This window comes from Conger conger, chromosome 16 (genome assembly GCF_963514075.1).
Source record: "Conger conger chromosome 16, fConCon1.1, whole genome shotgun sequence".
Lineage (NCBI taxonomy): Eukaryota > Metazoa > Chordata > Actinopteri > Anguilliformes > Congridae > Conger > Conger conger.
Window position 1 is genome coordinate 36,744,534 of NC_083775.1, and position 11,711 is coordinate 36,756,244.

At 43.6% G+C, this 11,711-nt stretch overlaps 1 protein-coding gene across 4 annotated transcripts in view; it reads left to right on the forward strand.

Moving 5' to 3' along the window:
* Positions 1–11,711, forward strand: part of LOC133115308 (deleted in malignant brain tumors 1 protein-like) — an 83,151-nt gene that overhangs the window by 21,509 nt on the left and 49,931 nt on the right. For 3 of the 4 annotated variants that reach the window (XM_061225151.1, XM_061225152.1, XM_061225155.1), the window contains 3 exons: positions 381–692; positions 1,312–1,413; positions 10,200–10,271. In XM_061225151.1, the coding sequence (XP_061081135.1) occupies positions 381–692; positions 1,312–1,413; positions 10,200–10,271 (486 nt within the window). Of the gene's footprint in view, positions 1–380; positions 693–1,311; positions 1,414–10,199; positions 10,272–10,568; positions 10,774–11,711 lie in introns of all 4 variants that reach the window. The other variant, XM_061225154.1, reaches the window with a different exon arrangement.

The window sequence follows — 11,711 nt, forward strand, 5'->3', positions numbered from 1 at the left end:
CAATGTTGTTTAACCGGGGCAATATGTGCCCTATTAGTGTAAAGAATCACTCCGTTGGACTGGATTTTACTGTTATCAACTGCACACATCACTTAGCCCTTATCAATTGAAATGCCATAGGCCAAGCCAAAAGAACATCCCCGTAGACCTAAATGTTAAATGGTAATTCTGCTGACGTCAAGTTTATTAATAGTCCTTATTTCCTTGTTAATAATACATTAGTACAGATTCCTGCTGGCAGAAGTTGGCGACATGTTTGCAAACCAACATTAATATGGAGATTTTCTGCAATTGGTCTAAAATATCACATGGGTTGCTGTGTTGGATGCATTCACTGAACTGTGTAAGATCCTCTTCAGTATTTTCTTATGTCCTGTTAGGTTTCCAGATCAGACTTGTCAGTGGGAATGGAAGGTGCTCTGGAAGAGTGGAGGTCTATCACAGTGGCCAGTGGGGAACCGTGTGTGATGATGACTGGGATATGAATGATGCTGCAGTGGTCTGCAGGGAGCTGGGCTGTGGCACAGCTGTGTGTGCTCCAGGTAGAGCCCGGTTTGGCCAGGGGACTGAAGGAATTTGGATGGATGGTGTTGGCTGTACAGGCAGTGAATCTTCACTCTCACAGTGCTCACACAGACGGTTTGGAATTCACAACTGTGGTCATGGAGAGGATGCAGGTGTTGTCTGCTCAGGTAAGGGACTTATAATGTCTTTTATTGGGATACTCATTTTAAGGATGACATCACTACATTCAGACAAATTTACAGTGCTGACGTCAAGCTTATTAATAGCCCTTACATCCTTGATAATAATAATAATAACATTTTTGACTTTCAGTAATTAAGCTAGAGTGAGGTATATGTTTGTTCTCTAAGGAAAAAATCCCAAGTGTACCCTGAAAGGTACAATAATGTTTTATTTGGGTACTAATAAGTGCCTTTTCAAGCAAACATGGTATATGAATTATTAAAGCCTGGAAGAGTGGAGGTATATCACAGTGGCCAGTGGGGAACCTTGTGTGATGATGGCTGGGCTATGTATGATGCTGCAGTGATGTGCTGGGAGCTGGGCTGTGGCACAGCTGAGTTTGCTACAGGTGGAGCCCAGTTTGGCCAGGGGACTGAAGGAATTTGGATGGATGAAGTTAGCTGTACAGGCAGTGAACCTTCACTCTTGATCATGGGCCAGAACTTCACCATCAACTGCTCCACTGTGCCACAGTACCCAGGAGATTCTACCTCAGCTTCACAGGGTCCAATGTAACTGAGGCATAGTTTGCTGTCAATAATTCTATCTCCTTCATATTTTCAGCCGCAGATGTTTCCCACCAGGGGGACTGTGTGTATGAGACCACAGTATCTGGATATGAATTCAGCTCTCCTGCCAGCACACCGCTGCCTCTCACTGTCACAGGTAGGAAGCCAACAGTTACTCTGGGCCTCATTCACTTTTCTTCAGTTCTTCTTACTTGTTCTTGATAAAAGTTCCTCCAAAAAACAAAAGATTTTGTGTATCCCAGGCGTGGACGAATGGTAATTGTTTGTTAATAGAATGCGTACACTTCTTCATGTTGATTTGTAATGTAAACATTCTAGCAATCCCATAAAAGGTATGCCGCCTTTAGGGGCTTCTGCAAACGTCAGCCATTCCATGCTCTCCGCAAAAACGTATCTTCACCTCATATGCATGGTCTCTAAAGATGCAATCTCTTCTCAAGGCACAATTAGCCAAGTAATCCAAAAGCAACAAATGTATCAGGATTATAGAAGGTATAGTTTTTGGAATTGAGTCTTTATTATAATAAAGGCAGGTCAACAGAATCAGCAGGGATAAGTTTGTATATAAAAGTCCAGACAATGGGTGCAAATCATAGTCGTGGTCACAAGTGAAGGGTCAAAAACAAACAGGCAAATCAGACAGAATTGGTATCCAGAAGGCAAAGTCGAAAAACAGAAACAGGTCAATATACAGCGGTTCAGTACAAGACAGACGGGATAAACAAAACGCGGAAGTCCGAAAAAGGTACCGGGTATCATTCAGAATTAAATGCTGGAAAGTACATTCCAATCTGGTGATGTACTGAACAAACAGCGGGGACATGACAACTGGTTTCATTTGTGAAACATGAAACACCGGATGGATGTCGCATAGGGGAGGTGGGAGGCAAAGTCTGACTGCAGAGGGGGTGAGAATATGGGTGATGGTGAAGGGGCCAATGGAAACATAGGTGGCTTATAGCCCAGGCAGCAGGCGAATGGAGATAACCTAGTGGAGGAGATGGGCAAAGAGTTATAGGCGTACTCAATCCAGGATAGGTTTCCACCTGGGAGGCCGGTGATTTCTCCATCATGCAGCAGAGTGTCATCTCTAGCTCCTTGTTGAAACGCTCCATCTGCCAATTGGTCTGGGGGTGGAAGCCGGACAATAGCTGTGGTTTGGCACCAATGAGTTGGCAGAAGGCCTACCAAAAATAACTGGAGAATTGAGGGCGTTGATCCAAGGTTACCTCCAGGGGAAGGCCGTGCAGGCAGAACACATGAAGGACTAAGAGTTCAGCCATCTCTTTAGATGAAGGAAGCTTGGGTAGGGTGATGAAGTGCCCACATTTGGAGAACCGGTCTCCCGCTATCAGGACAACGGACATTCCCTTGGCGACAGTGACAAAGTTCAAGGCCATGTGGGACCACAGGCAACAGGGAACAGGCAGAGGTTGGAGGAGTACTTCAGGGATGCTTCAGGGATGAAGAGACGGCTGGCCAAAGTGTTGTCAGTGGTGTCCCTCTCAAGCAGATGATGCCACTCCTCAAAGGCCAACTTCACTGCCAGGAGTTCCTGGTTGTCGATACTGTAGTTCCTTTCCTTGGGAGAGAGTCGGTGAGAGAAGGGTGGACCTTCTTGTCCAGGGACTGCTGGGACAGCACAGCTCCAACCCCAGTGTCCACCTGGGTCCCCGGAGGTGTCCACCTGGAGGGTGAAGGCGGAGTTGGCGGTGGGTGTCCAGCGGAAGGTGACCTTGCTGGAGGTCAAGGCTGACAAGAGAGCGGCAACAGAGCTGTAGTTACGGATGAACCTCCTGTAAAAATTGGCAAACCCAAGGAAGCATTGGAGCGCCTTGTGGTTCGTAGGAGGGGGCCAATTAGCTACAGCAGAGGTCTTTTCCCAATCTATATTGAGCTGCCCCCAGGAGACGACAAGGATGAGGAATTGGATGGAGAGTTGCTGAAACTCACACTGCTAGGCCTTGACAAAGAGACAATTCTCCAGGAGGCGACGGAGCACTTGGCGGACGTGGTGATGTGTTCCTCCAAGGTAGCAGAAAAGAAGAGGATATTGTCCAGGTAAACAAATATGAAGCGGGTGATCATGTCCCGGAGGACATCGTTGATAAGGTTCTGGAAGACAGCTGGAGCATTGATGAGCCCAAACGGCATCACAAGGTATTTTTTAGTGGCTGCTCAGGGTGTTGAAAGCCTTCTTCCACTCATCGCCCTCACGGATGCGGACCAGGTGGTGGGCATTGCGGAGATTGAGCTTGGTAAAGTACTGGCATCTTAGTAGTGAAGAGAAGGCTGAGGAGATGAGTGGGATGGGGTAGCGGTTCTTGATGGTGATGTTGTTGAGCCCACGGTAGTTGATACAAGGTTGTAGGGACTTGTCCTTTTCTACACAAAGTAGAACCCAGATGAGGATGAGGGATGGATCAGACCGGCAGCCAGGGAGTCCCCAATGTACTACTCCATGGAGAGGATCTCTGGGACTGACAGGGAGAAGAGACGACCTCTAGGAGGAGTGGGGCCGGGGTACAGCTCAATGACACAGTCATAGGAGCGGTTAGGAGGCAGGGAGCAGGGATTTGCTGAAGACCTGTCCAACACCGTGGTAGACAGGTGGGGTCTCGGGAGCATCAGGAACGGACTCGGGCTGGTTGGAGGCAAACTGGAGGCAGGACATCGGTGACAGTTGGGGCTCCAGCCCATGATGGTTCCCCGGACCCAGTCAACTTGGGGGTTCTATTGGAGGAGTCAGGGTCTGCCCAACACCACAGAAACCAGGGGAGACTTCACATTGTAGAAGGTGATCTCCTCCTGGTGGTTGCCTGAGATCCACAGCCAAACTGGGGAGGTGTCCACTGCAGTCAAGGGAGCGGAAGTGAGCAGCTAAAATGGCTGCCTTGCAGACATCACTGTGGGATGGAATGTGCCAAATGTGAAATCATTTTCTTACACAATGCAAATAAAATACACTGATCAGCAACCATCTGCTTAAACCAGTTCTTCATTATTAAAAATGCTTGAAACTGTATACACTTATCAATAAACACGTAATATTTAATCATATGATATCCGTACTTAGATACTTACAAAAGCAGATCATCATAATATCAAGTTTAATTTTTAAATTAAAATGGAGGGGGGGGGGGTGTTGTGTGCGTGCTTTGTTATTGAAATTGTCATGGCGGTTGGGACAGAGGAACCAAAAGCAGCAGCTCTGGACTAGGGAGTAGACAATTGCACAGAATCAGGAGATGTAGAGATACGGAGAGACAGATGCAAATACTTAGCTGAAACTAAGCAAGTAATCAGTGATAGAATAGGGAGGCGGAGTTACAGAACAGAATTGAAACTGGAGATGCGTTCATAAGTTAGTTACGTGATTTAAATTACAAATACTCAAAACTAGTGAAGGTTAGTTGGTTAGTTTGATGAACATATTAGTGTGTTAGTTGGGATTAGTATATTAGTGCTATGTACAAACATGAAATGGAGAGAAAGCAGGAAGTAAGGAATGCAAGATTGGAAGAAAGGTTGAACCCCGGAACTACCGTAAACACCCTAATAGTGGGGCATGCAGACAGGGGAGTGACTCAGGCTCGTAAACATTCAGACACAGACATCACAGGGGAAGACGAGCGCAAAGACTAATGAATATAAACAGAACACCAGACATTCATGTGAAAAATAATAAATTACAAGAATAGCGGTTCTTGATGGTGATGTTGTTGAGCCCACGGTAGTTGATACAAGGTTGTAGGGACTTGTCCTTTTCTACACAAAGTTGTCGTGAGCCACGGACCCCTTGCCGAGCTCAGACCTCACGTTCCCACGAGCAGTACCCCACGAGGAGGTGTCTCGGGGACGAACTCAAGTACTCCGAACGTCCTGGAGCCCTGGTAAGTTCTACTGAACTTCCAGCCCAGTCTCGAAGTGAAGGGTGTGATGCAAATCTGGTAATTGATGTCCTGTATTCAATGTATTCCTCTAAAGACTCTTTATCACATATGATTATAGTAAGATATACTTTATTATAATCAATCAAAAGAATAGAGTTATGCAGATTACAGTGTACATATCATCTTTTGCAGTTTGCTAATCACATGCAAGTTACATATACCCCTCTTAGCTCTTTCTAAATTACCTTTCCACCACGATGTTTAAAAATCAAGGTACACCCCTCCAATATCCATCCTCCTCTTTGGCCTTTACCTTATCTTATGGCTCCCCCTTCAAGGAGATAAAAGCTACTGAACTTCCATTAATACAATGGGTACGAACACCCCTAAAGTCTACTACTTATTTATATCGTATATAGTATCTTTCTAAAAAATAAAAGACATAAAAATAAAAGGAAACTTATAATGTATTACTTCTATGTATTACTTTTCCTACTTCTACAAGTAATATAGATTATAATTACCACTCATGCCCTAAATATAGCCATCTCGTTTTCTGCGGGATTTGATCCCTCCTCCTTGCTGTTGATGAGCTCTTTGAACAGCTGCATTGGTTTGGGAATCTGGGGCAGGATCAGGACCCAGACTTTCGAAAGACGTGACTTTGCACTTCGTACTTCTCCTGCCTGTTGTCTGGGATGTGCACTGGTATTTCTTCGAACACGTCGGGGGTTTTGCGGTGCAGCCGCAGCATATGCCTCTCCTCACTGACACTGAGGTTAGGGGGGGAGGCTTCAGGTTCTTACGTGGGTCCAGCAGGAAGGTGTTCTGTAGCGTGGAGGAACCCCGCGTCCCGTCTGTTGGCCTCCAGGTGCAGTTCACGGCTCCAAGCATGTTGTGAAAGCCCTTTAACTCTTTCACCAGCTTTTCTGTATGATGAGGGATGCGCGTGAACACCTCTTCGTCATCAGTCCTGCTGTCACAACTCTTGGGCTGAGTCCGCACCGCGTACGTCACTCCTCTCTCCATATCCATATCCTGGAGTGGCGCGCAGAGGGAGCGCGCCACTCCAGCTTGACTACAGCTGTCTTGTGTTGCTCTCTCTTCACCAGCTCGTAGATATCTTCTGAAGCCAAATTCTGGGATCCTGCTCTAAGGTCTAAAAGCTTATTCCTTATATATCTTTTTTGCATACAAAAGTGTACCTTTTTTGATAAGAAATGCCCCCATTATGTCAAGCGGGAAGACATTTATCTCTTATATAACCTGTTTTTTAATGACCATATTAATTATTTCTGTTTTTCCAATTGTCATTTTCTCATACCTCAAAAGAACTGTCCCCAATATTTTATTTCATGGGCCCCTCTGGTTTGGGAATTTCCACCATCTTAATATACGAGTGGAAAAACACTAGCCCTTATGTTGTTTTTAATGAACCTATTCATCACTGGTGTCTGTGTCAGTTTCATAATCTCCCCTTGACTTCCTCCAAACTTTGATCTCATGCAAGCCAGACGTTAAAGCCTGCCACCATCTCAACACCCTCTTCAGGTGCCCCTTTTTGTGGCGCCTTAAGGGATCTACAAAGGACATCCAGCCAATAGCTGAGTGTAAATCATCCGCCATTAATCATTAATTTTCTTTCGGTATTGACATCCCTTCCGTTTTCCTTATTTTTGTTTTTCTTTAGCCAGGCATTGTGCCCCTCCCCTGTAGGGTTGGGGTATTCTCAGTCAGAACTTTAACCTTGCTCCTTAAAACCCTAAATCTAAGTCCCCCGACTTCAGACTCCTCTACTGACAAGTATGGCTGCTCATTCTCTGAACCACATATTTTTCTTCTTACGGGCGTTCTTACTACCACCTCGATGGCGTGTGCGAGGGGTTAACAATGCATTCCTTTCTAACCCATCCCCCGTCAATCTCTCATCAGGGGGGCCTAGGGCCGGGTCCTCGACAAAGTAGAACCCAGATGAGGATGAGGGATGGATCAGACCGGCAGCCAGGGAGTCCCCAATGTACTTCTCCATGGAGAGGATCTCTGGGACTGACAGGGAGAAGAGACGACCTCTAGGAGGAGTGGGGCCGGGGTACAGCTCAATGACACAGTCATAGGAGCGGTTAGGAGGCAGGGAGCAGGGATTTGCTGAAGACCTGTCCAACATCGTGGTAGACAGGTGGGGTCTCGGGAGCATCAGGAACGGACTCGGGCTGGTTGGAGGCAAACTGGAGGCAGGACATCGGTGACAGTTGGGGCTCCAGCCCGTGATGGTTCCCCGGACCCAGTCAACTTGGGGGTTCTATTGGAGGAGTCAGGGTCTGCCCAACACCACAGAAACCAGGGGAGACTTCACAATGTAGAAGGTGATCTCCTCCTGGTGGTTGCCTGAGATCTGCAGCCAAACTGGGGAGGTGTCCACTGCAGTCAAGGGAGCGGAAGTGAGCAGCTAAAATGGCTGCCTTGCAGACATCACTGTGGGATGGAATGTGCCAAATGTGAAATCATTTTCTTACGCAATGCAAATAAAATACACTGATCAGCAACCATCTGCTTAAACCAGTTCTTCATTATTAAAAATGCTTGAAACTGTATACACTTATCAATAAACACGTAATATTTAATCATATGATATCCGTACTTAGATACTTACAAAAGCAGATCATCATAATATCAAGTTTAATTTTTAAATTAAAATGGAGGGGGGGGGGGTGTTGTGTGCGTGCTTTGTTATTGAAATCGTCATGGCTGGGGGGACAAGGGCTCGGGACTCAAAGCAGAACAAGACAAACAAGCAAGGTGCAACCGAAAGGGTCAGGTATAAATACACAGTGGAATGAGACAAACTAGGCGGGGCATGGGAGTGAGGGTGGTCTAACAAATAAACATCAGGTGAGTACATGAAAGGGTAATAGCACAATAATGAGGGGGAATACAAACGGCTCTGGACTAGGGAGTAGACAATTGCACAGAATCAGGAGATGTAGAGATACGGAGAGACAGGTGCGAATACTTTGCTGAAACTAAGCAAGTAATCAGTGAAAGAATAGGGAGGCAGAGTTACAGAACAGAATTGAAACTGGAGATGCGTTAATAAGTTAGTTACGTGATTTAAATTACAAATACCCAAAACTAGTGAATGTTAGGTGGTTAATTTGATGAACATATTAGTGTGTTAGTATAATTAGTACTGTACAAAGTCTATGTTAGTTGGGATTAGTATATTAGTCCTATGTACAAACATGAAATGGAGAGAAACCAGGAAGTAAGGAATGCAAGATTGGAAGAAAGGTTGAACCCCGGAACTACACCCTAATAACACCCTAACTAACAGACAGAACTCAGGAACATAACAGAAATATCTTGGTACGTACTGGTGTTCAGGATGACGTCTATCTGAACAGATGCTCCAGGACCTGTAGAATTTTTCATATGTAGCAAGAAATAAAGACCTCCTGTCATATTTTAAAATGCATGGCTTCTAATCCTAAATCAATTTCACCCTTCTTCCCTCCGTTGGAATTACATGGTACTGCATGTGGTGAAGTCTATGTTGGAATACATCCCATGCATTTTTAAATATGGAGGGTCTTTATTTTTATTTTTTTAAATTCTATAGACATGATTATGAACACCAGTTCATACCAAGACATTTAAATAACAAAACAAATGCACTATTAAGTGTTTATAGACACTTAATACAGTTTATACTGTTCAAAGCATTTTAATCATGAAAAAACTGGTTTAAGCAGGTGGTTTTAATGTTATGACTGATATGTGTATAGGTGTATGTTTTTGGCTTGTTGTACTTCCATTAACAGAACTTCAATATCCGCTTCAGAGAATCTTTTTTCTTTTTTCGACTATCTCTTTAAAAAGCCGAAATTCCATATATGGTGTTTTAGGGGCGTGTCATGGCATAAGTTAAATGTGGTGTTTTACTGCCACCTTGTGGTTTCTTTTGAAATAAGAAAAGTTCTCAGGAAATGTGATGATTCTTAATTTGATATGTTTTACTGGTCAAGAGTTCAAGCCAAAACAGGAAGTAACTTGCAATTGTTCAACTTGCAATCATACAAAACACGCTGTTTGGTAGAAATCATAAACTCTTCTAAAAGACGTTCTTGCCTTGAGAAGGCTTTGCTTGTAAGTATTAATAATGAAACTATATTTACGAGTTGCAGTGTGTTGTGTAGTGTGACGTTAAATGTTCGTTTGAAAAGCGTAGCGTCGTGTGATAGGAAAACGTGTTGCAATACTGAATGCGCTAGCATCTATAGCTAACAGTTGCTGCTTATGTATTTTTCAATAACGTGGTGGTATATGCTAGCTGTGCCTGTATTTCTGTTAGTACAGCTTCATGATATGTAACACAAGAAAATGGGGGATATATTTTGATGTATACTCCTTTGTTTATTTGCAGTTTTACAAAGAAAAGAAAAGAGAAAATGTAATGGAAATTATTTGAATGAAGATTAAAGTAAAGCAAAGAAAATATACTTCTGCATCGGACTTTCATTGGATAGCCTAGCCTGATGTTAGCTGTCTGTCTAGTTGGGCAAACGAGCGCGCAATAAGGACAGAACAGGGCGTCAGTTCATGCTAATAAATCGTTTGATTTATGATTACTTGGTATTGATCAGCATACACACGTGGATATGAATAAAAAGACTTTCATGAATACGGAAACGTTGTTATTTCGTGAGGCCCAATGTGTTTACAAGATTTAGTAAAGATATCAACAGGCATTCAAATTCAGTTTTCCCCAAACTGCACCCAGATGTCCTCAAGTGTGCCCAAATTTCTCCAAATACAAAATATCTGCATATCGTCCAGACACATTCATGATCAGAAAAGCATACTTTTCTATAAAACCTGCCTTTTCCTACAAAATGTAAAGAAAATTAACCTTAACATGTGTATTCACATATATGAGAATATGTTTCATAACGCATTCCCAAGGTGTCGAAAAAGGTCTCCAAAAAGGATTACTCACCCTAATGAACCTGCATCACCTCCTTAATATTTTCAGCTTCAGAAGCTTCAGTATCTGGACGTGAATTCAGCTCTCCTGCCAGCACACTGCCACCTCTCACTGTCATAGGTAAGGAGCCAAACCTGACCATGTGTCTTCATTTAATTTAACCTGTTTGAGTGAAAGCCTATAGGGACAATATGTGCCCTATTCGTGGAACAAATCCCTTAGTTGGAGTGAATTTTACCCATATCTCTTAGCCCTTATCAATTGAAATGCAAAAGGAAATGCCAAAAGAACATCCCAATCAACCTAAATGTTAAAATACAATACAAATCAATACTGTAATATTGGATGTGATACTTCTAAATGGATACAGTCCTCAAGCAGAACCCTGTAATTCACGTAGACTCTCCTCTTCCTCAGCCTCCCTGTCCCTGGCAAACAAGTTAAGATTGTCAGCAGTTTTGCTGCTTCCGGTACTGCTGCCAATTATCCTCTTCCTGGCGTTTCGAAAGAGAAGACACAGCCCTGAAGAATTTCAGCTGAATGTCAGAATGTCAGAATGTCATCAGACAGTCAGCAGAGAATATTAGTGCCTCAAAACAGAGGAACACATACAGTACAGTCTGTAAGTATTTGGACAGTAGTACAATGTATGTTCTTTTGGCTCTGTATCCAAGCACATTCAATATGAAATTAAATAATGAATATTAGGTTTAAGTATAGACTGTCACCTTTAATTTGAGGGTATTTACATCCATATCAAGGCAATCCGTGTAGGAATTACATAACTTTTTATACAGAGGCCCCACATTTTATGGGGCCAAGAGTAATTGAACAGTTGGCTTCTCAGCTGTTTCTGATTAGTCAGGTATACTCAATTGCTTCCTTCGTGCAGGTATGAGAAAGCTCTAAGTGCCTAAATTAAATGTTCTTTGTCAACAAGTGTACCAATGACAGTCAAGGAAGTTGTTATGAGGCTGAGAAATAAAATTTAAAAAACTGTCACAGACATAGGCCAAACAATAGGCTTACCAAAAGAAACAGTTTGAAACATAATTAAGAAGAGAGAGCTCTGGTGAGCCCAGTAATTGCAATGGGTCTGCTATGCCAAGGAAGACCTCTACAGTTGATGGCAGAATAATTCACACCATAATGTATAAAACCCCCCAAACCCTATCCTATAGATCAGAAACCCGTCTTGGTTGCTCGGTTGCATTTGCAGTTGCTAAGAAAGAAGGTATTGTGGACAGAAAGACCAAGATTGACTTGACGGCAAGAGCAAAGTGTGGACACGAAAAGGAATTGGCCAAGAACCAAAGCAGCCCCCTCATCTGTGAAACATGGTGGTGGGGTGTTATGGTATGGCCATGTACAGCAGCCAGTTGCTGGCTTAATTTCCTTCATTGATGATGTAACAGTGGGTAGCAGCAGAATGAATTCTGAAGTGTATTCATGAAGTTAAATAAAATGCCTCCAAACCCATTGGACGGTGCTTCATCCCACAGCAAGGTAATCATCCCAAACATAAACCAGTGCTCTCTTTCTTCTTAATGATGTTCCAAA